We start from the raw sequence: 27,748 nt of genomic DNA on the forward strand, positions 1-27,748 counted from the left end.
ACCAGGGAAGGAGCTGAATGACCCAGAGTCATGAGATTCTAGCAGGAGCCTGTCTCCCTTTTTTTCTTGCTTTAACTATTTCTCTCCCCTGCCTCTCCAAACCCACACAGTCCCAAATGCCTGGCAAGCAATGTCAGAGAGGTAGGAGCAGTCAAAGTGTACTATCCCTGCATGCTGATATCAGAGCCACTAGAGGGATTTTGATGGTGACCAGAAAATGGCCATTGGCAAAGGGGAACAGACAAACTTGTTGCCTGCAAACCTCGCCTGAGTGGTTCATGGGTAAGAAACTTCGAGAACACTATTCTAAAACAGTAGTAAATGATCTTAAAGTGGACATTTTTGAGTTTTTTTTTAAATATCAGTGCTATTTTTTCAAATAAAATATTATGTAAAATCCTTTGGTCCCCTCTACCAAGTCACCTCTACCATGATTATGAAAATACGATCACACTTCCTTTTCATACCCAGTTCTTATGGCAGGAGCCTCCATTTGCCAAATTGCTGGGAATTCGCCTATCTCAAAATGTTCTCAAATGATTTAATTATCCCACTTGGGCAAGTTACTTAACCCACTCCTGCCTCAATTTCCACCTCGTTAAAATGGGGACAATATCTACCCAGTAGAATTCTGGTGAGGATTGAATGAGTAAATAGTTATAGCACTTAGTGCCTGGACCATATAATGCTGTCTAAATGTTAGCTTATTTATATTTTTTCTGTTTCTGCCTCACAGGTGCTCAAGAATAAACACGTCCTTCTCCTCTACCCCCTGTTTATCTAGCTCAGAGTCTTCAAGTCACCAGATGATTGCATTGGGAGAGTAGGCAGGGTTGGGTACCTTCTTTCAGTGACAATCACTGCCACTCCACACTTTGGTTTCCAAAGAAGGATGTTGTACTGTTTTTCTCCAAATGTGGACACAGGTCCTTAGCTAAATCACCTCATCCATCAGAGACTACTCTATCCTGTTGAATGAGGCAGATAAAAGACTTGGGGATAACAGAGGGAGCCTACCACACAGGGAATAACTTCCAACAGCAGCACAAATCCAGATCGAGCCCAGACTTTTCTCAGGCCAGCTGCTGACCTCCCTCTGCCTCCCCCTCATGGGAGGGGTGGCTCATCTTTCACCACTCAGGACTTCCTGGCTGGGAGTCTGGGTCAATCCTTGGCCCCATACCTGCCTGCCCGGCTATGAAACTTCCTTGGGATTATTCATAGTGAGAACAGCTGCCCCTTTCTGGGAAGCTCCTTCTCTCTTCACAGAACTACAGTCACGTCGTGTGTGGCACCAGCAAGAAAACTGTGAAGTAGGCCATCCCTGGTGCATTTCCTAAATCCTGCATTTATATGTGACAGCAGAAAACAGAACAAAGTACAGCTACATTGGTTAAAGTAGGGTCAGAAATGCAAAGTATTGTCAGGTTGGGCTTCCTCAGTCTACCTCAACAGCTCCTCAGGCCACTCTGTTAGGTTTACAGTGAAGATCACATCTTTCAAGCATCTTTTCTCCTAGGAGTAATTTTATGGACAGTCTCCTTTTTCTCTCTCATCGTTGAATCATTTTCACTTTAGAGTAGCCACTGGCATTGATAAAGAAAAAAGCAGGATTTTTTTTTATCAGATGTCATGGAGAAAAAAAAAAAACAAAAACTGTTCTCCATGTGCTTAACATTTTAAGGAAAAACCAAAAATTTGAAAGTTTATTATGTGCTGGGTGCATTTAAACAAATTTTTAAATATATTATCTGCCTCCACTCTGATGAGACTGTAATCTTCCATATTATAGTTGATGAAAACGGGCATCTATAAAAGGTGAAGTTATTTGGCCTAGGTCATAATGCTATGAAGTGATGGATCTGTCTGACGCTAAAGGCCGCATTCTTTCCATTCCGCCTTTCCATCCGTGGAGGCTTCAGGAAATGTATTGTGCTTCTTTAATTTCTGTTATAATATAATAATATGTTATTATGATCCATTAATGCCTTGAGCAGAAAAGCGAGTGGAGTAGAGCCTGTGAACCTTGAAAAGCATTTCATAGAAAGCTGGGTGTAATTAATTGGCAAGTTGAAATTGATAAGACTGACAACATTTAAGAGGCAGAGGACAAGTCCTCAGTGTGCTTCTTGGACAGGGGCATGGAAAAAGAGAAACTTAGGGACTTTCAGCAACTCCCTGAATGTTGTGTATCTCATGGGCTTCTAAAATCTCCCTCTCCTTTTTCTTTCTTTTTCTTGCTGTAAAAAGAATACAGTACATTTTCAGTGCAGTGTTAGAAACTGGCTACAACTGTATCACTGCTCTTTTCTTCAGAACCACTCAGCTGCTGCAACTCATTACATGTGAAATGTGGAAACCACAATATAGAGATGGTCTTTGCCAACAAAGGTTACAACATAACATAGACTATTTATACTTGTGAGCTGGGTAGGATTTAGAATTTGTACCAATGGTTGATAGCTTATGATCTTAAACTTAGTAGCTGAAACAGTTTATATTCATCAAAAGCAGTTACTGGTACCTTTCCCTTGCCTAAAGTTGATGGAAAAATGTCCAAAATAAGACAAATAATTGGAAGGAAGAGCATCTTAATGTAACACTGAATCCTGGACCTGATGAAGAACAAGTAGCCACACACCCCTGTAGTGTGAAATCTACATTTTATTCAGAACATAGCTGACATGTTCATAAGCTAAGGCTCTTTTCAGACCAGAGAATCCCCCAGATGTCTCATCTGGGAGGACTTATGAGCTGAGTGACTTACTTTATTGTTATTGTTAATAAAACAAACTGTTCAATTTAGAAATCATTTCTTATCCTTTTCATTGCTTTTTGCACATTTCCTTTGTAGCTTTAAAAGGATCCTTTGTATTTTAATAGTTTACTCACTCCTTCCAATAAAAATAGCTGAAAAATAAAACTGCAGTGGGCACTGGGAGTACACCACGTCCTTGGAAGCCATGTTGGTATACTACTGATGTTAAAAGGACTACAGAGGCACAGACGAAATTCTCCAACTGCTTTTGTGAATATACAGAGGGCATTTTGGTAGTGTTGCGTGTTGCTGCTGCAATGTAAATTTTCATATGTTGTTTAGGAAACCTGGATTCTTTGGAAATTTGGATGCGCAAATTATTCTAAGTTAAATACCAAGGAGGTCAAACGAGAACCCTTTAAGACCCTATGGGCTAGCCAAGAAGGCGTCAGGCTTCTCCTCCGTGAATGGGCAAACACGCTGACAGCTTTAACTTCATTGTCTTTTAATACTTGGGCATGTGTTTCATTGTGTGCTCGAGGTCCACTAGTCAGGGATGGTTGAAGATCTTCTGAGCTATTATATTTAGGTACTAAAGTGTTCATTTGCCTCTCCTATTGCTTTCCTCCCCTTTCACTTATCTTCCTCATTACCTCCCTTTAGGGGCTCACATCCCAGTGCATTGAACAGATTAGTGACAGTCTTAGTAATTTTCATATTATGTTTATTCATACCTGTATTACCACAGTCCATTATTTAGAACCAATTTCTATCACTAGTGGTAAATTGATTATCTAATTCATGAGGTCAAGGATCCTACAATTTTTCTTCTTCATCTCAGCCAAGCGCCCTGCGTCCAGTAGATAGATGTTCATGAACATTTGATAATTGGATGAATTAGTGCTACCCATTTCTGGATAGGAAAACTGAAGCACATGAACTTATGAGACTCTTTTAAATTAAACAGCAGGTAGATACAAGACGAAGAACTAGATCTCATATCTTTTTGTTCTTCTAATCGATCTTTGTTTTCCAACAGACTCTGCTTCCTTTGAAAGGAAATTATTGACTTATACATATATGGTTGTTAATGGTTTAATTAATTTTTCCCAACATATTTATCAAACAAGGAACTGGTCTGTCTTGGCTTCCTTAGTAAAAGCTCTTAGAGGTATAATTGTGCAGTTGTGCCATTTCAGATTCAAATGGGCTTTTCTTGAATCTTTCAGACTGGACACAGAGACTCCCGTAACATCGATAAACAATGTGCATTTTATTAATTCAAACTAAATCAACAGGAAAACCTGTTTCAGTAAAATGTAATTCAATTTACTGTAACACACATGACCTACTTGACAAGCCTGTGGTGTAAATAAGGTCGAGGGTAGTCAGTGCTGTTTACCAAGTATCTCCAGCTTTATGCCTCCAGCTTTATGCTTCCTGGCTTTCATAGAGTGGGATGGGACCGCGTGACTTGATCTGGCCAAAGTGTTGTGAACGGAGGCTGTATGTCATTTTCAGACCAGAGCAATTAATATCCGATCTGAGACTGCAGAGTTCTCACTCTCCTTGGCATGGTGGACTGGTGAATGCTTGAGATAGCACTTCTCTGTCAACCTGGTCCCAGAGTGATTAAATGGAGGGAAGTCCGCTACTGACCCAAAGTTGTCATTTAGCATGGGAAAGAAATGAATCTTCGTTGATTTAAGCCATCAAGATTTGGAGTTGTTGTAACTGTAGCATAATCTAGCCTATCCTGACTGCTATAAGAAATACTTTTCTTATTTTTCCAAAAATAAGATAATCTCAAAGATAGTAATCTGTCTTCTCCATCAGCTTGACCACCACCCCCGCCACCAGTCCTGTCTTATTTTATCCAAAGCTATCAGAAAAAACACTGAAGTCTTATCAACCCACTACTGTCTTTTCTCCATCTCTGCCATATCGTGTGCCCATTTTAGTCCACTAGATTGAAACGACTCTTGCTGGTCCAGATCTCTGCATGGTAATGCCACATGTCAGGGTATCAGCTGTTCAAATGCACACTTGCATGCTTAGTCATTGCTCAGAGTGTAGCAGTGTGAAAGGGGAACTGAGCCGCAGAACTCACAGCTGACCTTGAACAACACAAGTGTTAGGGGTGCCCACCCCCTGTGCAGTACAAAATCTACCTATGACTTTTGATTCCCCCAATATTTAACTACTAACAGCCTACTGTCGACCAGAACCTTACATAAACTAGTCAGTTAACATATATTTTGTATGTTATATCTATTACATACTGTATATTTACAATAAAATAAGCCAGAGAAAAGCAAATATTATTAGGACATTCATAAGGAAGAGAAAATACATTTACAGCACTGGGCTGTATTTATCGATACAGTTAGTTGACATTGTCTTTTTACAAGACAAATTGTCTGTCATTACCTGCATCTGTGTTGTCTTATATGATATAAAACATGATAGATGTTGTATGAATTTCTAACACTGGACATCCAAAATGAAAAGATAATGTGAAAAGTAAATTCGTATTTATTTACAGATAGAATGATGCATGCATTGAAAATGATGAAGCAGCAGTATGATTGCTTCATGGTATCCCAGGCTATAGAGTAATGAATGAATCATTATAAAAATTTTACAGCATACAATATTGCAGTCATATTCATAATATAGTATTGGAAACATTGTTACATTAAAAAACACTTCTTTGTGGTGGGAGACTGATGGACGTTTTCTGCAATTATGAGTGACAGAGGGCTACACTGTAATGTGATTGTTTGAAAGTAAAGTTATAGAACAGTGGGAAAAGTAACATATTATTTTTGTATTGAATATGACTTACCTTATGCCTATGTGAGGATGGATTAACATCTACATATATTTTATGCATTCATGACAACTTTTCCTTAATTTTTTGATACCTCTCAGCTACGCAGTTCGTCTGCAGGTTTTTTCCGTAGTCAGAAACCTCTGAAAAGTCTTCTAATCTATTTATTGAAAAAAAAAATCTGTAAGTGGACCTGTGCAGTTCAAACCCATGTTGTTCAAGGGTGAACTGTATATTGGAATCCCACCTTGCTCCTAATTATCGGGCCATGGTGGGTCCCTCTCTGAGTACTCAAAACCCTAGTCTATCAGTAGATCATAGTTAAGTCATGATTCATCAGAGAGATTTTCGTAATCTTGGCTGCTGCAAGGGAGGAAATCAGTGCCTTGATCCTTGCTCACCAAGACAGATATCGACACGCCATATCATTATTATAGAGGTTGGAGCTCTTGTGAAAGCTGACTAGAGGTGGGGCTTCACAGAAAGTGATCATTCATTTGAGCCTCAAAGTATTTGATTTTTTTTTCCTAGTAGAAAACTGGAGAAAGGCACTATAGGAAAAGTGACTGTTTGCGTAGACTTAAAAATATTAAGGAAAAAGTGATTTGAGAATGGGAGCAGGTGGGGATCTGATGAAACATCCACTTGGAAAGGAGTTTATTCGGATGTGTAGGGAGTGAGAAATAACTGTAGGATATTACTTGGAAAATAAGACAGTAAAGAAGGTGATGTACGATGGTAACTTTGACCAGTAAATGACAACCACCATCCCGAACGCAGCTTCGCTGTATATAGGGTGCCAGCTTCCAGACCTCTCACATGTGATCCATGACTTCTAGAATTGAGAATGTTCTCTTTAGACTTAGCTGGAGGGAGGGAGCAGATTGGACTTTTAAAATGCTAACAAAGGAACTGCACCTCTGGGGAAGTGATGGGAATATTAGCTACCTTGATTGTGGTGGTGGTTTGTTTCATGGGTGTATACGTCTATCAAAATTCATCCAAAAAAATACTAACGAAGGTACAGTGAGTCCTAAAGAGAACATCTCCATTGTCTCCAAGACTGTATCCTTTTCCAACCACCATTCTAAACGTGATGGAAGCTATAGATGGGGAGTTGTATGTAAGGGAAGCCTGAAAGTGGCTCACCTTCCTCTTCACTGCCTTCTGAACAGAAGGCTGTCTCTTGTTCCTGCCGCCCCTTTCAGATGCTGCAGGAAGCACCCCTGCTTTGTGGTCAGACACAAGAAAGGGAGGTTGAAAGCAGCACTCTTAAGGGAAGCCTTCAAAACTGCTGCTTGAGATTTGCTTGCCACCCGTTTTGTTCTCCTTGCCACAGGACACGACTGTCTTGGGGGAATTTTCTGAGAAGTCTGTGGGTAGCTTGTGCATTCTCATTCATTAGGAAATTAGATTGTTGACTATAAATTGGAGAGCTAGGAATGTCTCTATTTAACGTGGAGGAAATGAAGCGTGGGAGGTTAGATGGTAGCTATGCTTTTTGCACCAAATTGCAGTGGTTTACTTGCTGTTGCTCTGGGGCTCATATTAACTTCAGCACCAAAGCTGGTCCCCCAGAAGGCGGTTCGGCCCCTTCCAGATGGGTTTATTTTACAAGATTTCCTGGAGGAGCATGATTCTGAGTAATACAAGTATCCTTATTGATTACAAGTCTTCTTTCTCTTCCCCTAAGCTGCCTGTCTGATTTTCTTCTTTGAGACTCTCTTACTTCTTCTAGAAACAAACTGAAAATCCAGTTGTTTTTTTATTTCTCAACCAAGATTCCCTAGGCTTACTGGCTTGTGAATAATACATACTAAATTGTAATAGCATCTCTGCTTACTATGTAATTCCAGGTTTCTAGTCCCACTCTTAAGCAGTCCTTTCTTACTTTCCCCATTCTAGCTCTGACCCCCTTGTTGGGGTTGAAACGCCAGAAAGTCAGAGGCAGTGTCGGGGCCGCCATGGTGTCTGTGTCAGAAAAGCTGGCACCCACCCTCTTCAAGCTCTCTCTTCCCGGTGAACATGGTGCCAGGATCCTCGCATATCTCATTGTGGGGAAGCTACGCTGGGTTGCACACAGTGAGGCGAACGTCTCTCTTCCTCTTTGTAGTTAGACTTTGTCTCTTGGGCCCTGGAGCAAATTCCTTGTGCCCATTAAGGAAAGCACCCCCTCTTTCTGGGACCTGTACCTGCGATAGACTAGAGACTTTTCTGCCTGTCACAGTCCCTTCCTGGAAATGTATGCAAAACTATTTTATTACTCATTTTCAGGAATCCACCCCTCACCCCCAACAAACAAATACAAGCAAAAATTTCCAACAACAAAAGCATGTACACCAGAGTTCTTATCCATCCTTTCATCAGGTGCTTGCAAACCCTAATTTAGACTCAGGCTGGCTCCCTGCACATCTGAGAAAAGTGACTGCATGCGAGTCTCTTCTTTTTTTAACCCAGCTGAAGAGCATGTGCTGAAAATCCCTCCATCAGAATCCAGCATGTCACTGTTGCTAGATGAATGGGTTATCAAGGCTGATGTCACCACATCATTTGCAGAATGTCATCCAAGGTATTAATTTTGTAAATGTCACAAGTTGTATGAGAGAACCTCCATGCATCAGTTTAATCTCCAGGGCTTTCACATCAGTTTAGGGGATAAAGTAGTAAAATATCCCTGTTGCCTTTTCTCCAGCTGGAAACACAGGACACTTAATACTGGACTTCCTATGTGATTCAAAAAAATCAAGCCTTAAATACTTGGGGGAAAAGCAGAATTCATTAAAATCAGAGTAAGCCACTTTTTCCCCCTTGGCTAAGTGGACATACACATTCAGAATTTCTAAAGAATCAAGGTAGAAATGCTTTTCCTCCTGAGCCTTGTGGATAAGATTCAACTGAGTAAGCATTCATGTGTGTAAAGGAAGTAGGTATGTCCAGGGGGTGAGGGTGGTGCTCAAAATTCTCTAATTAGACAGTTTTTAAAAAATCCGTCTTTACTTTGATTTGTTTAATAGTGCATTTTTTAGTGCTTGAGTTTAATACTCTGTTCTGGTTTTTTTGTTGTTGTTGAAACATGACATGTATTGCTGTCATGGTACATGTGTGTCTTTCTGATGTATAACATTCTGATATAGCGACACAGATGGAACCCTGTGGATCTGCAGCTGATTCTAGAAAGGAAGAGGAGAAAGGGGCTATGTTTTTAGGTCACATATTTCCATGAAACTTAGAACTGCTCTTGGTAGTAGAGAAGCAAACACAGTCAAGCCACATGTAGAGTCCTGCAGATACATATGCAAAAGCAAGCACCTAGCTTCTAGGGTAATAGTTAACACAAGTCGGAAATATGCTGTGTTTGACATCTGGAGGTGCAGTCTAAAAATTCCTGTCATTCATGTTTCTCTTACGCCTTGTGTTGACCTGAAGCTCCTAGCTCATCTGATCCAGAACCTCAGGGAGAACTGTGGACCTGCAGACACCAGGCTCCCCTGCGGACCGTATCCACCAAGCACAAATGTCTTTGCCACAGATCCATGTGGGGCTCGTGTAGTGGGTTTCTGAGTGACAAAACAATACTGCTTAGAAGCATTTTCTGAAGGTTTTGCATCTGTTATGGAAATATTAATGTTCACCACACAAAACCCTGGCTTCACATTGTGATTCATTAACACAAAATTCCACGATGTGGAGTAGACCTAACCTCACTCCTCTCCCTTCCAGTGCTGGATGACAGCAGCTCTGCCGAGGAGAGCCTAAGCCTGTAAAATGTAACACAAAATTAAGATCTAAACATTCAAATGTTCAAATTCAAAGTGTATTTAAAAATCCAGAATTGCCTTTTGCCTGAAAGTTTTCATTTCTAAGCATCTATCTAGCATGTCAAGTTCAAAATCGTTCCTTTGGTCTTTTATAAACAAACTCAATTTTGTACTGGAGCTAAAAATGCTAATTTATGTTATTATTTTGAAGGCCTCTTCATATGACACTACTTAAAAGATTTTAAGCGTGGTTTTGCCTTAAATAATCTCATAGATTTCCTTTCTCCCCCCATTTTGTCTGCTATCATGTAGGAGTGAATTGTAGGTCTACCCTCGAGCTATGCGTCTATACGTCCTCCAGGCATGGGAAAGAGCAAGCAAGCGAACAAACAAACCCAAAACCTGAGTCACTGAAGCAGTAGGAAGTCATAGTGGCCTCAGCAGAACCTGCTAGAACTGTTTCCTTCTTTTCTGAGATACTTCATTCTTCTCATCTACTTCAATTGTTCCTAGATGCACTCTTTCTCCCTTCCATGGGGTTAGCCGTGCCATCCTGGACATTATTTATAGCAGCCTCAGCATCCTTCACAACAGAACAATGGCCTTGGGTTTTGTCTACTCACTTCCTGGAAATGACAGGAGTCTTCCTAATGCTCCTGGTGGCTGCTTTTCTGACAGGCAGTAGTGATGCGATTTCAGAGCAGGTGGGCTGGCATCGTCATTTTAAGCATAAATAGGTCTGAGGGACCAGAACTGTCATCTAAGCTTTTTAACTTCTAGGAGAAGTTTGAATTCTAGGAGGAATAAGATAAATTTCTCATTTACAGTTATTCTCGAACTTGGCGTTAGGTGCTTTTAGGATATCTTGCCTCCATTTTTAGGAGAAATACAACCTAAGAATATAGGAAGAAAGCATTGATTTAAGTTTGATTTTCCTAAATTCAAACTCTATGTTTATGCTTGGGGAATTGGGTGTTAGGGACTAAAAGGGCTTAGCTACATATGAAAATATTTTACAAATGGTAATAACAAAAAGTACACTTTCATTGGTGTTTTTCTTTGCCCAGGATAATCCATTGAAAAAGTGTTTTCCTCTTTACTTGATTTGAAATAGTCTGTGAATTTCTAGAAGACAGAGGTTGTGTTTTATTAATCTCAGGGTCCCCAGCAGAGTCGTGCACAATGGTTTCAACATAGTAACTGCTCCAAAAATATCTGTGAAATTAAATTAAGTTTCTGTATAATAAATAATGGCTTTATAATTGGAAAGTAGGGCTGCAAGTCAGGTCACTTGAGATTTTATTCTGAGTTTAGACGGTTCTAGGCCTGGCGGTCTATAAAAATGGTGGCCCTTGGGTTTGTGCGAAGCATGGGGCCCTGGGCCTAGGGCAAAGCAAGTGTACTAGAAATGGAAAAACTCCCCACTCTTAGTTGGTATGTTTTGCTTTTCAAAACAAATTCATGATCTTGCTAATAAGCCTTGTCCTAATTAGTAATGTTCAATTAATAATGACATCTAATTGAACATTTCATATTTGATACGGACAAGCTTGCCTCACTCTCTTGCTATTTCCAGAGGGATCTTCCCAACATGCAAATCTAATCATGTCACCCTCCTGTTTTAAGATTCTTCAGTGGCTTCTTTTGGCATCGGGTTAAAATCACACCCCCTTAGCACGATTAAAGCTGAGTTATGCCACTGCCCCCAGCTCCCTGCTCTGTTCTCCAGGCAGCTGGAAGCACCCCCAGCCTTCCAGCAATATCCCCCATTCTGCTCCTAGCACCTCACACAGGAGGGGAGTGGGGCTCCTCAACGCAGGTTAAGATGCCCTGAAGACCTCTCGTCTCCGCCTGCGGTGTATTTTGACGGCATGAGACACTATTTTGCGTGCTCCTTCTGAGTGTTGTTAACGAGCAGCCCTTGCTCTCTGCTTCCTCTCAGCAGGTTCTGGGGTTAACAGAGCAGACAAACGAGCTCCCTCTGTCAGGACTGTGATGTTCCTTTGTTCCTCTCAAACAAAGCACAGAGAGGGCCCTTGTGGGTGCCTTGAGAGCTACGTGAATCTGGTTTATTTTTTGTTTTGCCTTTCTAGATCAATGGCCCTTACTCTTACGTTGGACACCAGAAGCCTGTGTCTTTAGAATATAAGAGGATGTCTCATTGTTTCCCCCTCTTCTGCTAGTTACCCCTGATAACTTGTAAATGTTATTTGGGGGAAGGAGTTTACCCTCATTCAGCCTTTGAATAGCCTGATGACTTTAATGCCACACTTCTGATGCCTAAAATATCTAAATTAAATCTTTAAGAGCAGAAAATCATTTTCCTGCAGGTTGGAGGGAGGGGCATTTTGAAAGCCTCCACCTCTATTACCCCCTTATCTGCTCTTAGGGCGCAATCAGAACATATGATACAGCCAGTTTGGGATGCTTTCTGTAGCTGTAATGCTAAGTAGGAATGAGTTAAATTTCCTTTTCCAAGCAATTATCACACTCCTAAGTGAACAAGCTTCCCCTTTGCCCTCTTCCCCATTTGCTCCAAAGCTGGTGTGCCTGCGATCTGGGAGTTCACTAACACCTCATTGTGAGTGGGAAGAACATAACAGAGTGCCAGGAAGCGGGCGAGGACAGGAGGTCAGCGCGCTGACCCGGATTCCGAGGCTTTGGTTCCTTGAGTAACGTCGCCCCAGCCCCACGGGTTTCGTTGACCCGCCTCAGTCGGTGTTGGGGGCTGTGCGCCCTCTGCTGGGCAGAGCAACACCTGCGGCCGCACCGCAGCACCTGGCCTAAGGAATGTCAAACTTTGGCCAACACAGGGGCAGATTTTCTTCTCAGGGGTGATGCTCTGCTGGTACAGGGTGATGGTCGTGAGAACAGAGGCTTGCGTTGTTCAGCATAATTTCAATTCTAATCTGAGCGAACAAACAAGAACTCGTTTTGTGTTCTACCCTGCTCAACTGCTAGCTACACATTTCCTCTCTGTGCCCAGCGTGGCTTCAAGCTTGTTCCAACGGCATTCAGTTCAACGGCACAGTACACCAAGTTGTATGTCTTTGTGCTCAGAGTAACTGGAGTCACAGAAAATCACCTGTTAACTCGCACCTTCTATTTAACAAATGCACATTTGGGGGGAGCAGAAGATTTTGACATGTTTGAACTCTTTTTCTTATGTCTAACATATTTCTCTCTAATATCAGTATTCCAATGTCAGGGCTTAAAATTTTATTTGAATTTCATGTGTTTGTTTGTTTGTTTCAATAAACATTATATATACCAGCGATTGTGCGGGGCTGTGTAGGGCACCAGGAGATGGAGGACAAAAGAGACACCTAGAATCTTGAGAAGCTCAGTCTAGAGGGGGACTTTTAGACTCTCCACATAAAAAGCCATCAATAAAAAAGGGGCACATTGTTTGGGAAATGCAAAAGTCAGGATAACAACACTACAAAGGGGCAGAAGTTAAGATATACACCATAGGATGGGAGAGGTAAATACTGAGAGCTATTTGGTGTTTGCCTGTTGAACACAGCGGGACACAGCAGATAGTAGGTGGTAAACAGGAGGAATGGTAGGGGTGTGACTCAAGAAAGGCAGAGTCTTTTGAGAGGCTGGAGTCCAAGAAGTAGAGAGTGGAGTGAGGTGAGGCTAGTGTGGTTGTTAAGAGCCAGCTTGGGAAGGATGCTAAGCAAATTAGACTTTACCTAACTGGAGGTGGGAAATCATGGACTCTGTTGAGTATTGAGTATTTAAGAAGTGAGGAAATGAAGGCTCAGAGAGGTTAAGTGATTTTCCTAAGGTCATGGACCTCGTGAATTACAGGACTGGGGTACAAATGTAGGTTCTATCTGATTCCACTGTTCACATTCTTAACTGCCACAGCTCTGTCCTTGGAGAATTTACAGCCTAAATAATGTCCATAAGCATTCCCAAGATGGCCTTCAGGTATCTTGACTTGAGAATCTCCAAACAGTGATGTCTAATGTTAACCCCTGACATTGCCTTGACGTTGCCCTGACAAGTCGTCCATACTTAGTGACCGGGGCAACCCCTGTCTCTCTGACTCTGAAGCTCTTGGTATCAAACAGTTCTTTGTTGGGCTGTGGTATCTTGTTTCTTCCACATTACATAATGAAACATACATGAAGCAGATCAGGATATAGCTAATTTACAGCTTTCCTGTATGGTTCCTGAATGTTCCTTTTTCATTTTTTTAAGTGGGAAAAATAAGCACTATATTTTAAATCTTCTTTATACACTCTAGGCAATACTTAAATATTTAACTCTTAGCAATTTGTGTTTTTAATGGAATAGGGTTTTCCTTTTGGGTCATTTTCATAGAGTAACTTTGGTTGTCCAAACATACTCTGAAATACGTTGGGGATTATGGTTTCAACACATGTAACCCTAAGGCCAAAGTATGAGTAACACACGATATTCTGTTACATTTCGTGAACAAACCACTGTTCTGTGGTATAATACAAAACATAGCTGAGTAGTTTAGATCACTATCAGGCATTACAAGGTTAGGTTTTCAATTTATGTGATTACTCAAAGCTCATTAGAAGTATATTCTCTAGCTCTAGGGAATGCAGCCTAGAAAACTGTGGTTTCCCTTGTGAAAATGGTATATTTTTAGTTCATTTATTATGTTTTTAGTTTATCTCAATTATATCCCTTTGTACTTTCAGTACAATAGTTGAATTCACAAATAAAATAAACTTACACAGTCTATTTACCAATGAGCCAAAAAGGGTAAAAAAAAAAAAAGGAAAGAAAGAAAATGCATTATTTTTATTTATTAATTTAAGCTCTATCTTCAGAATGTCACAGACTTTCAATGAAATCTCTATTACAAATCATTCTCTTCAGATTATACCAACTGTGGTGTGGTCGAAAAGCTCTAAATTTGAGTTCTGGCTCTAGTATGCACTAGAAAGGCAGTTTGACTTTCTGATTTTTGGTTTCTTCATTTAGAAATGGGCCTACCAGCACGTGCCCTGCTAGGTGAAACTCTTTTGAGATTGCTAGGAGCAACAGGAGCTTCACAATGTGTGTAATGAGTCGTCTTCTCTTGCTGGTTCTGAGATCTTGGCTGAATTATCTAGTGTCTCTGAGCATTGGTGGCTTTATTTGTGACAGTGGTAATGATGGTGTCTACATGACAGGCTCATAGACACACCTCCTCTTACTGCACTACACTCTGTTGTGCTGCACAGATACTGTATTTCCCACAAATTGAAGAATTGTGGAAACCCTGGATCCAACAAGGCTATTGGCACCATTATTTGAACAGCGTTTGTTCACTTAGTGTCTCTGTGTCATATTTTGGTAATTCTCACAGTTTTTCAAACTTTTTCATTATATTATATTGTTATGGTGATCCTTGATGTAACTGTTATACTTGTTTTGGGGCACCAGGAACAGCGCCCATATAGGATGGTGAACTTAATTGATAAATGTTGTGTGTGTTCTGACTGCTCCACCAATTCACCAAACCCCTGGTCTCTCTCCCTCCCCTCTAGCCTCCCTATTCCCCAAGACACAAAAATATTGAAATTAGGCTGGTTAATAATCCTATGGTGACCTCTGAGCATTCAAGGGAAAGGAAGGGCCTCATATCTCTCACTTTAAATCAAAAGGTAGAAATAATGAAGCTTAGCAGGGATCTCACATTGGAAGCTGAGACAGGCTGAAAGCTAGGCTGCTTGCACCAAACAGTTAGCCACGTTGTAAATGCAAAGGAAAGGTTCTTGAAGGAAATCAAAATGTCTACTCCAGTGAACACATGAGAATGTTAAGAAAGTGAAATGACATTATTGCTGAGATGTGGAAGATTTTAGTAGTCTAGATAGAAGATCAAACCAGCTACAACCTTCCCTTAAGCCAAAGCCTAATGCAGAACAAGGCCCTTACTCTCTTCAGCTCTGTGAAGGCTGAGAGACGTGAGGAAGCTGCAGGAGAAAAGTTTGAAACAGAAACAGCAGAGGCTGGTTCATGAGGCTTAAGGAAAGAAGCCAACTCCACAACATAAAAGTACAAGGTAGCTACAGCAAGTTCTCCAGAAGATCTTGCTAAGTTAATCAGCGAAGGTGGCCACATTAAACAACAGATTTTCAGTGCAGGCAAAACAGCCTTATTATTGGAAGAAGATGTCATCAAGGACTTTCATGGCTAGAGAGGGCAAGTCAGTGGCTGGCTTCAAAGCTTTAAAGGACAGGCTGACTCTTTTGTTAGGGGCTAATGTAGTTGGTGACTTTAAGTTGAAGCCAGTGTTCATTTACATTCTGAAAATTCTAAGGTCCTCAAGAATTGTGCTAAATCTACTCTTTGCTCTATAAATGGAACAAGAAAGCCTGGATGACAGCTCATCTGCTTATGACATGTTTTACTGAATATTTTAAGCCCACTGTTGAGATCTATTGCTCAGAAGAAAAAAGATTTTTTTTCAGAAATTACTGATCAGTTGACAATGCATCAGTGACAATGCACCACCCAAGAACTCTGATGGAGATGGTCAATGAGATTAAAAATGCTATTTTCATACCAACTTTAGCACAGAATATCCATTCTGCAGCCTGTGGACCAAGGAGTAAATTCAAGACTTATTATTTAAGAAACACATTTCATAAGACTATAGCTGCCATAGATAATGATTCCTCTGACAGATCCAGGCAAAGTCAATTGAAAACCTTCTGGAAAGGATTCACCATTCTAGATGCCATTAAGAACACCCATGATTCATGAGAAGGAGTCAGAATATCAACATTAACAGGAGTCTGGAAGAAGTTGATTCCAGCCCTCACGGATGACTTTGAAGGGTTCAAGGCTTCAGTGGAGGACATAACTACAGATGTAGTGAAATAGCAAGAGAGCTAGAATTAGAAGTGGAGCCTGAAGGTGTGACTAAAGTGCTGTGATCTCATGACAAAACTTTGATGGATGAGGAGTCGCTGCTTGTAGATGAGCAAAGAAAGTGATTTCTTGAGATAGAATCTATTCCTGGTAAGGATGCTGTGAAGATGGTTGAAATGACAATGAAAGATTTAGAATACCACGTAAACTTAGTTGGTAAAGCAGAGGCAGGGTTTGAGAGGACTGATTCCAATGTTGAAAATAGTTCTGTTGTGAGTAAAATGCTGTCAAACAGCATCACATGCTACAGAGAAGTTGTTCCTGAAAAGAGTCAATTGATGCAGCAAACTCCATTGTTGTCTTATTTTAAGAAGTTGCCACAGCCACCCCAGCCTTCAGCAACCACCTCTTTGATCAGCAGCCGTCAACATCGAAGCAAGACCCTCCACCAGAGAAAAGATAACAGCTTGATAAAGGCTCCATCAGGTTAGCATCTTTTGACAATAAAGTATTTTAAAATTAAGGTATATACATGTTAAAAGACATAACACTATTGCACACTTAATAGACTACAGTGTAGTGTAAACATAACTTTTCATGCGTTGAGAAACCAAAAAATTTTGTGACTCACTTTATTGCAATATTCACTTTATTGTAGGAGTTAGGAATTGAATGCACAGTATCTCCGAGGTATGCCTGGATTGTGAGTATTAAATTAGACAATGTGTGGAAGTACCAGAGACCAGAATGGGATATAGGGTAGTTTTTCACTACCTGTTAAATTAGCACGCTAAATTCTCTTCTTCTTTCAAAACATATATTACGATGATTTTATTCTTTTATTCTTTCATGCCTTTCTTTTACATAAACATGAATCCTTCTAAAATTGCACTAAAAACCCTTAATAAATAACATGAGAACAACAGCTGTGGCTTATAGATCTGATACCTGAAGAATTGGACCTAATTTGATGCAGCACATTTACTGAGCCTTTGCTCTGCAGACGTGCTGGACTAACTAATGAGAACTGATCTCCTGATAAGTCTATGTTAGAAAACAGGGAGTCTTTTGTTTTGTTTTTGTTTTGTGTTTGTTTCACTTTTAGTAAAACAAGAGTGCACTGTTGGCAATACAGTGGCCATTACTTGGTAATGATCCATTTCCTTGGTTTAAAAATAAAAACATTGACCTTATCTTAAAAACTGAAAGACTGTTTGTAGAGACCGTCCTTCTGTAGCATCTGGAGGCCTCTCTAGGGGAAAGTTGCTCTGAAAAAAATCACGTGTGAAGGAACCAACTGATGTAACATTGATCTGTGGGTCTTAAGTAGACACATGTACTCATTGAAATAGCCTGAAATCATGTAAGTCTGGCGGTATACCTGCAGTGCCTTTAGCTTAATTCTTGGAGACCCTTGCTCTTCTTGCTCTGACCATCAGGAAGCTTAAAACCAAATCCGTTGCCCAGTTACATTCACCTTGTGATATTTTAGCTTGGGTTTTATTTTTCTTGGCCTTGATTTTTAAAATGTGTCTTTTATTAGTGATCTCATAAACTTTGTTGAGTAAGGGGGGGTATTCGTATAATAAATAAATAAACAAATAAATAAATACATGAGAAAAAAAATCTAGTTAAACCTTTTGTTGGAAGAGATCTAGTTCCCAAATGAACCAGACATTTGATTCGTAATGGGTAAGAAAAACATGGTTCAATTTACACCTCATCTGGTCTCTCTCTGAAAATGCATTTGTTTTGGCAAACTCCAAACCGAGTGTTTGGAAATGGGGTGTTCTTAGAAGAGACCAGCAAATCCCCCTGATTTCTGGACTTCCCTTGGGATCAGAGTGCCGGTTTGAACAATAATCCTGATTTTTAACAGCTTATTATGTGTGGCTCCACTTTGGGCCGAGGGGATTTATTCATGCTTATTGCTTCAAATTCCATCATGAGCCTTAGTGCTGCTCTGTGTCAGTTTAAGATTAATTATGGTAATTCTCAAAGCAACTGAGTACATGTTAGAGTTTCCTTCTGGATCGACACCCCTCTCCTGATCCAGAACTGGGGAGGCCAGGGAAGGAGGTAGACTTTGGGGAAGGACATGCATTTTCCACATTTCCCCTAAGCACTCATGGTTCCCCACAAGGACTTGACGCCCCACTGTTAACAGTACCAGCGGGCGCCTTCCTGTATCCTTGCTGAACATTTTCTCTCTTTCATACGTGTATACAGTCAGGATATATCAGATTTAATAATTAAATGCTTTGAGGTATAATTCCTTTTTCCAACATTGAGAATGGAAAGGCTATTAGACTGTGAAACTGTAAACAGTCATTCCCTTGTTCAAATAAAACCAGTTAACATAATTTATCAGTGAATTCCATTTTCTTTAGAGTGCCATTTATATCCTCATGCTGTATCATGGTGGTTAGTAATGACTTATTAAAAATAATACCCTAGGAAGTTTTCCATTTTAGATCACTGGTGGTGAGATGTGATTGAAAGAGCACCAAAACATACTGGATGTCCTTTCACCAACTTCAGGAAATCGAGTTACTGGGTCTTCATGCAGAGTGTTGCTTTTATTTTAAAACTAACGCTATCCCTACGTCACATGTGTCGTGTTGTTTCTCTTGGGGCAATGATCCTATGAGGAAAACAGTCACAAAATATACTGAGTTATGTAGCAGAGCTGCACTGTGGTAGTAGTGGTGTGCACCACTACTGCTGCCTGACTGAGTGCGTGCTGAGCACGCACGAGGACCTGGGTTCAATCCCTAGTACCTCCATTAAAAAAAAAAGCAAAACAAACAAACAAACAAACAAACAAGCCTAATTACCTCCCCTTATTAAAAAATGATTAAAAATAAATAAAAAATAATGCTAGCTGTTTTTCGAGTATCTGCCAAACTTTTTTTATAAATATGTTACATATATTATCTCATTTAAACTACATAAACTTAGAAGACAAACAACATTACTATTTCCTCCACTTTACAACCCTCTAAGGGCCAGCATTTTTATTATCTTCATTGTACAGGTGAACAACACTGAGGCACAGATAGGGTAAGCCACTAGCCCAAAGTCACACAGCTGTTAAGTAGCAAAGGTGATCTTCTGATCTGGGCAGCTTGTACGCAGAGCTGCTGCTTTAACCACTGTCACAGAGCTGCCTTCTTAGTCACTTCTTATTGCTACTGGTTCATACATTTATGTTGCATTAAAGCATTGCTGGAAACCTAGATCACCCCCTCTCTTTTTAAAAAATCATATACCACTGATTTGTAGTAGCGTTCCTATGATGCTGTTGTGATGATGCTCATGATTGTGATAATGGGTTTTGAAGCTGAAGTGTGAGATGTCTGATGGCTAACATTTATTGGTATGCTATGCAGGGGTCATTCAAAGTTCTTTACTTGCATGAAAACATTTAATTCTACCATTACTTAAGTATCATTAAAGATAGTAACAGTTCCCACTTCATAGAATTAACTATATTAATACATGCAATGTATAGAAAATGGATGGCATAAGTCCTCGATGAAAGCTAGTTATTATCCTCATGTTACAGATAAGGAGACTGGGAGTTTAGTGAGGTTGAATACTTGCTCACAGGCACATGGCTGTTAAGAGGCAGAGCAGGGCTTTGAACTGAGGCAGTCATGCTCCAGAGCCCACACTCAACCATCACACAAGCAAGAAAAATCTGCACGTTTATGAATTATTCTTTTGTTTTTACTTGCTTCACTTGCCAATCAGAACGGAAGCGTTTGCTTTACTTGTGTAATAGGCAGCATGGTATCAGGATTAGGGGGCACAATCTGGAGTTAGCCTGCCTGGATGGGAATATCATCTTCCTGCCTTGAGAGCTGTGCGATCTTGGGAAATGGACCTAAACTCTCTGTGCTTTGGGTTTCTTGTCCGTACAATGGGGATAATTATATCTACAGGGTGAAAGGAGAAAGTTCTATCTAAAGCTCTTTGTAGAGTGCCCAGCATATGGCAGCATTCAAATAAGATTAGCTAACATTATTATGGCTATTACAAATAAAATTACATTTGTAATTCACAAGTGTATTTTGAATTTTAGGGGCACAGAGTAAATCCTGGGAGCCTCATTGAATAGATTCCTCTATAAGCCACAGCAGAGGGAGCTCTGAAAGTCTGTGTGTGTGACCGTCTTACACTGAAAGTCAGAGTGTGGGCTATTATCACAGGCCTTTAGAGGGCAGACAATGAAGCCGCTTACACAGCTGGATTAGATAGTGGCGGCACTGGATGAAAATGCCAGAATGGTTGCTACGATTATTTGGGGCCCTTAGAAATTGTGTTTAGGCAGTTTATTCCCATCAGAGTTCACTTAGCTCCATCATGACTATGTTCCAGACCTGGGATAGATGGAGAAGAGAGAGACCAAGAGCACACGCAGTGACTTCTTGACATCAGGACTTCCTTGTCTCTGATTTTTTTGTTCTTGGAAGATAAGCCAAGTGATGGAGGCTTCTTGCAACAGCCAACGTGCACATGTGCAGTTCTCCCCCAGTCTTGCTATTACCCAGTATTTTTAAAGAGCACAATAGTGAACATTATGGGGTAGAGTTTCGATTTTATTAACTTTTAAGTTATTTCTGTTGGATTTTCAGTATCTTATCTGTGCTAATTCATATGCTTAGGATTTTTTCAGTCTCTGCTCTCTGAAAGCCCACAGTTTCCTGCAGGGAATAATCCTGGACAGGAGGGGAAAAGATAAACAAAAAACCCCATAAACAAACCCAAGGCAGTGTTTGTTTCATAACCCACTCCATTATCCAGTTGACTTAAGGGATGTTGCTTCATTTTTCTTGCTTTCCCTTAGTTTTGTTGAGTTCCACATTCAAGAAGATGCCACATTCCCATGTGGCTACAGCCTACTTCCTCTGTCTGTTTCACACAATGGCAGTTCAGAGGATGTTAATAGATGCTCTGCTAAAAACGTGTACTGTTTTACATTAGTTTGGGAAGCACTGGCATATATGACATAACCAGGCTTCTTTTCTACTGGACTTCTCAGAGCCTTTACTAACCCAGCATACACATCGGTCTCAAGAGGAGATGATCATAAGCTGTGTTTATTTGACTGGCATCTTCATTTTTTGCAACATCTCACAGTTAGTGTTTGAGGGCCATGCTTTGGGAAATGCTTGTTTATCCAGTCATCATTTTTATAGATGGAAATAGGCAAAGATGCCACAGCTTCACGGTACTTGTGCTGTTATTTTTAAAGATTAAATCAATATCATGCCACAGCTTATTCAAAACAAGAAAATCTTGAATTCAGAACTTAGTAGAGTGTTTTTCCTCTGCATCGAATTTAACAAAAAATGGAGAATGACATAAAAAGAAAAAATAAAATTAACCTAAAACACATAATTTTATACTGAATCCTGCATCCATCAGAACTCTAGTGGTACACAAATACATACATACTCTATCTACAGTCAGAGTGTGGACCACACTTGGAGTATCACAAGCTCCTCAGTCCTCAGAGATGTTCTTCCCCCTCCTCCATCTGTGCCCCCTCCTTTTACTCCTCCTCCTCCTTCTTCTTTTTACAAATGCAAGACAGTACCATATAGGTAAATAAATTTCTGATACTTTTTTATAATAGAGATTGAAGCAAAAATATTTCTGGACATCCTTAGCTACCCAGAAAACCATTTTTTCCAGAACCTCTCAATCCTAGTGTATAGTAAATGTGATGCTTTATTGTGGCATTGTTTTAATTTGTGCCCTTTAATTCTTAGATGAGAATAAATTTACTTTTGGCTCACAAGGTGTGAGTTCTTTCGAGGAATACTAGACAGAGAATCAGAAGGTCTTGTTGATTTTGTTAAGTTCAGACCTACATGGGCATCCTTCCTGAAACAGGGTGGGTACCCAACACCTGTTTGTGAGGTGAACTTCATTTGCCTGTGCTATGACTTCTTATCTGTTCAAAGAAGAGGCTGGGCAGAATACCCAGGAACGACCTCTTGGGTTCCTCAGAGCATGGAAACGTGGGTTGTGTACAGTTCTTAATTGTTCAGGGAACGTGTAAAGGTCATTTGGGGGCAAATACTATTTTTAGATTGCTGTGTATAATAATAAGACCAAGTATAAGTTTATTTTTCAAAATTGAGTCTTCCTTACGACTTCGGCTTTATTCTATTGGTTGTACATGACAGGCTTTCCCATGTAAAGAGAGAGGCCCTTCTCTGCACAGAAAGTAAAGCAAATTATTATTGCTGGAGATTACAGAAGAGTTTGCTTTCAATCTTGAAAGTCACCCACACCATTTTAAATGTTTAATATCATTAGGGCTTAATTAATTCACTTAATTAACTCTTGGAAACATGAGTGGTTTCTTTTCCTGCAAAGATCTCTGTATACTTTTGATTCTAGGATCTCTATCTAAAATGTCCAAAATATAATGAACATATGACTGCAAGATGCAGTTAATACTTATTAAATGCCTATTATGTATCAGATATTGTACAGCCCATTTACCCAGTTACATATGCTCCTTTCTTTATTCTTTGAAGAAACCTAAGAAGTAGATTTGATAAATTAGTTTCGAGAAAGTCAAGGGTAAAGTTCAAGTGATTTGCATAAGATCTAAGAGCTTAGTAAATGATGGAATAAGAATACAAAGCTAGTTATCCTCAGAGAAAAAGAAAATGACTTTGCGAATAAATAGTCCATTTCAAGCATGTAGTGGACTATATAATTATTCAGTTATTAGGAAGAGGAAGGACCCTGAAGATAGCGGTGGGCTAAGGGTCCTTATGTTCCTTGAGCAAAGGTCTTCAGTAGAAGTGGGGTGTGGCCCCCCTTCCACCTTTCACCTTGACAGGAGCTGAAAGTTTCAGGTGACATTCCATTCTGAATGGTGTGGGCTTGGGGACAACACATTTTTATTTGATTAATGTCAGTTGTCATGGCAAAGTCTAGATTTTCTATTTGCATGTAAATGAATCCAGATAGTCAATAAACAAATGCTCCCACTTAAATATGAAAAGTATATCTTTAGTGGATCAAAGGTCGGGGATAGTTATGACTTTTTTCATACCATGTTACAAGGCAAATGAACATTATGGCTGGTTTTAAAATTCATACTTTATTTTTCAACCTTTTTCTTTTAACTTCTTGCTTAATATTTGGGGGAAAAAATCCAGATACATTTGCCTCTATGTCTTATTATTTTGAAGAAATCATTCTTAAAGACTGGGATCATGTCTTTAAAAGATGGATGAACACCATTTTAATGTCTAGAATGCCTTTGTCACGTGGGTCTTAATGAATGCTCTCAGATGAAAGCCGTGCGAGGTCGTCTAGTCCTTGGCTTTGAGTAAGATCTCTTCCAAGGTTTCTGTCAAGCCTGAAGCTTTATGCTTCTATGCCATCTGAAGTTTGCCCATGAAATATGTGCCTTTGACATATTTTTAAAAGAAGTTTTGAGTCTCATAGTAAAAGAGCTCAGATGTCCAGTAAAATTCTGATACAAATTCAACTTTTAAAAAAATTATTATTAACTGACCAGCTCTTCAAGGAAAAAAGAAACCTGGCTACTGAAAAACAATTAACTATAGATCCTCACTAAGGATACCGTGTATAAAAATGACCCTTAGTGACAATAAAGAGTTAAGTTTTAAAATCACAGATGACTTCAGCCAAAACATCTCAAATTTCGTAACCTTTAGATCTTTGCCTATAAATTATTTCTAAATGTTAAAAACCAATAACCACATACTTATTTTTTGAGTGGAGAACTATGACTGTATTTTCTTCTTGATGGTTTCAGTGATATACCCTCTGTGCTATTCAAAAAAAAGGCCAAATAAATGATTATTTCTTACATTGTAACAATTGTTCAAAACCATGTCTTCCTTCAGGTTTTTCGTATTTACTCCATCAGACTATCTCAGATAATATTGTTCTTCCTGTTTTTAGATGCCTTTCTTTTATATACTTGAGAGAAAAAAATATATTTCTACTTTATTATATAACTCTACTCCTTAATTGCACTGTGTTTTTCTTGTAATCCATTTCATTCTTTTTGTAGAAGGCATTGTTCTTGGAGATTACCACTGATTTCCTGTTTTAATTTCGACCGATTGTTCTCTAAGCCTGTTGCAAAACTAACAACTCAAGAATTATTTTCAAAAAACTCTTGAGTTGGTTTCAACATTGTATACCGCCAATGCCTTGTTTTTTGGTCTTTTTATTCTTATTTTGTTAGACTACTATTTGACATCTCTTCTTGGTTGTCTAATAAACAGCTTTAACTGATTTTCCCACTAGACCTGCTCTACCCAGTCTTCCTCATCTTTGTTAAGTAACAACTCTATCTTTCCAGTTGCTGAGGCCAAAAATCTTGAACCCACGCTTGACTCTCTCACACTCCCCATCTAATCTAATCCAACAAGACATGCTTTGTTGTCAAAATATATCAGAATCTAACTGGACCTCTGCTGTAACCATGTGTATCACTGAGATGGTAGCATATTACTGTCACAGAATTGTACATGACCAAATGACTTTGTTATCATTAACAACCTGGAACACTTAAGAGGTAACAGCTAGGCTCTTAGCATGTTTTGATACTGATTTGATTTGAATATGGAAAATTGTCCCCTCCCTTAAATATCCTTGGTGGCATGTGGTAGCTATTTTTGAATAATTTAAGGACTATCAAATAGATGGAAATAGTAAGAAGTGATTGTTATTTATACAGTGACATACAGTTTATAAAACACTTTATGTAACCATCTCATTTGATCTTCATCGTCTTGCTAGATAGCCGTTTATATCATTGCTCTGCAGATGGAGAAACTGAGGCTCAGCTCAATAATTTGATCTAACCTTACTCATGGTTATGACATCAAAATTTCAACCTGACTTTTCTGTTTCTAAATCTCATACTCTTTCTATCGCTTTTCTTCTGTCTTCTAGGAGGCGTAATGAGGACCAGTGGTCTAAACTTACAGCCAGAGATTCTCACTGAACAAAGATAGACACTCTCACAATTAATGCTTCATGTTAGACTGTGTCACAGAGATGTCAGACTTTCCATCAGAGCTGGTGCTGGGGCAGACTTGTCCTCTCACTTCCCCAGAACCCCCGCCACCTCCATCACCTCTTCCTCCCTGGCCAGGCATACCAGGGAGGTAACACATTGCCTCGGTGGCTCTTTGGAATGCCTTCCACATATCCTTTCAGAGATGAGTTTCTGTCATTTATAAAGGCCCACGGGCATATTTATTTCTATAAAAACCCACATGTCAGAAATAATGCTGAGCCTCTTATATTCTCATTTTAATAGAGCTACTTTTTATTATTATTGAAACTAGTAGATTTTGAGTAAATTATTGAAACTACTAGATTTTTATTAAATTATTAACACTGCTGAATGATTAGTCATAAACTTTTCCATCTTGTCTATTTATTTTTAACATTTAATATTTGTATTATTTTCTTCTTTTTTAAAATTGAAGTACACTCAGTTACAGCGTGTCCATTTCTGGTGCACAGCATAATGTCCCAGTCACGCACATACATTCATATATTCATTTTCACATTCTTTTTCATTAAAGGTTATTTGTATTGTTTTTTTTCATCCTACAGTTGGCCAGTAAATTTAAAGTGAAAGAACTTTCCTGACAAACAGTTGGCAAATAAATCCTGTATTTTACATTGCCAAATGATATCTATCTATTAATTTTTCTTATCTCTTTTCTTCATTCAGAGTACTTAAACCTTTTATATGAAAATCTCAAAGCAAATCATTTCGCCAATTTTATGATTTATTGTTTTTGCGTTTGCTAGTCTTTATACATTAATATAAATGGTCTTTCCATCAGGTTTATGATTTTTGTTTTGAAATTTTTAGCATATAAAAGAACACATTTTCATGATACAGTTTTTAAAATTTGATCTAGAAAGAAGATTTATTTTAGTTTTATAGTCATATGTAAAGGAAGTCTTACCTTTTACCTCACAGATTTTGTCAGCCAAGCAAAGGCTTTTTAAAATCTCTCTCCCTAAAATTCATTTGTGATGTATCACCAGGGTGATGGTTAGTTTTAAAGTAAATGTTGGAGATTTACCTTTTCATCTACCACTCTCTCTCTCTTCCTTTTGGGCAAAATTACTTATGAATGACTTAGGCTCGTCTTTGAAAATGTAGATATGCTTTTCTCCTTTCCCGTTCATTAGTAGTCATGAGTTAGACAGGGATTGTAGACACTGGCTTGGTTTATAACTTTTGCCCTAGAAGACGAATATTAGGGCATTTTGGAAAGTAACCAGTAAAAGACATTTGAATGATTTTAGCACAATGTGGTAGCACAGATGAAAGAAAAAGAGAAAAAATAACCCTGGGTGTTACAGTTGAGGACTGGGTGGTGTGACCTTTCTTTATTGGATTATAACATTTGATTTTGAAAAAAATCGGAAGAATGCCGATATTTTCCATCAGTAGCCTCATCCCACTTCATATGATGTTTCTTTGCTATATTTCTTCCAATTCCACTTTCAGAGAGTTTTCAGTTTTGATTCTGACTTTACACAATGACAACAGAATAATTTGGTGGCTTTCTCTATATTTCACCTTTTCAGTGAATGAAAAAAAGATGCTGTTTTCTACAAATTGTTTGGTCCCACCAGGATAGAGACATGGCTGGTGTCCAGTTTCCAAACTCATGTGATCACAGGCATGCTGCAGTGAATGAATATTCCGTTTTTCTAGTGAGGTTGGCCTGGATTCAGGCCATGGTGTGCTGGGGCTGATGTCCTAGCTGACATGATGGGACTGTGCACATCTTTCTCCAGCTCCATTGTGTTCAGTGACATCACCTTGGCGGCTTGAAATCCCTTGCTGAAGAGTATTTACACCATGGGACTCAGCAAATATTACAAATCGGAACTCTCCCCTGACCCCAGAGAGCTGGTTGGTAAACATTTATCAGCACAACACTGGTTCGAGCAGACTTAATTTATGTGACTTTGCTCAAAATGTTTAACCTCTCTGGGTATCCTTTTCCATTTCTCTAAAATGTGGGAAACTGGTACCTACTTCACAAAATTTTTGAAAAAAATTACATGAGATAACATAGATTGCAAGACTTAACATAGACGTAATGAATGGCTGTAATAGTAATGATAATGATAAAAATGATCATTTCAATCTCAAATTGGTTGCACACGTTAATTTGCAGGACTGCCTCACTCACTGTTAGCTAAGTAACAAGGGGAGTAAGGTTGCAAAACACCAGGAGAAACTTCTATTTTTAAGTGGACTTAGCCTCGGTGAGCTCTTTCTCTTATTCGTCTTTTATCTTTTTTGGTTGAATTCAGCAGCAATTTTCAGCAGGTATCGTATGGCAAACCTCCATGGTTAAGTGTAGTGAGGAGTTTGTTTTGTATTGTCAAACCGGTTTCTTTTGCTACTTTTGAAACAGTGAGTAAAACAATTCTATGAGTATGTACTAGCACTTTTTATTCATTCTATCTTCTAAGACAATTTTATTGTATTTC

General features: G+C 39.3%; 1 protein-coding gene across 3 annotated transcripts in view; it reads left to right on the forward strand.

Annotated features, from left to right (window-relative positions):
* The window catches only part of SUGCT (succinyl-CoA:glutarate-CoA transferase), a 550,122-nt gene that overhangs the window by 322,144 nt on the left and 200,230 nt on the right, over positions 1–27,748 (forward strand). Inside the window, exon 13 of one of the 3 annotated variants that reach the window (XM_072965240.1) lies at positions 7,497–7,584. The exons of 1 other annotated variant lie outside the window; for it this stretch is intronic. In XM_072965240.1, coding sequence (XP_072821341.1) covers positions 7,497–7,502 — 6 coding nt within the window. In that variant the 3' untranslated portion in view covers positions 7,503–7,584. Of the gene's footprint in view, positions 1–736; positions 1,088–7,496; positions 7,585–27,748 lie in introns of those variants that run through there. One more of the 3 variants, XM_072965239.1, reaches the window with a different exon arrangement.

Source organism: Vicugna pacos, chromosome 7, assembly GCF_048564905.1.
Source record: "Vicugna pacos chromosome 7, VicPac4, whole genome shotgun sequence".
Taxonomy (NCBI): Eukaryota; Metazoa; Chordata; class Mammalia; order Artiodactyla; family Camelidae; genus Vicugna; species Vicugna pacos.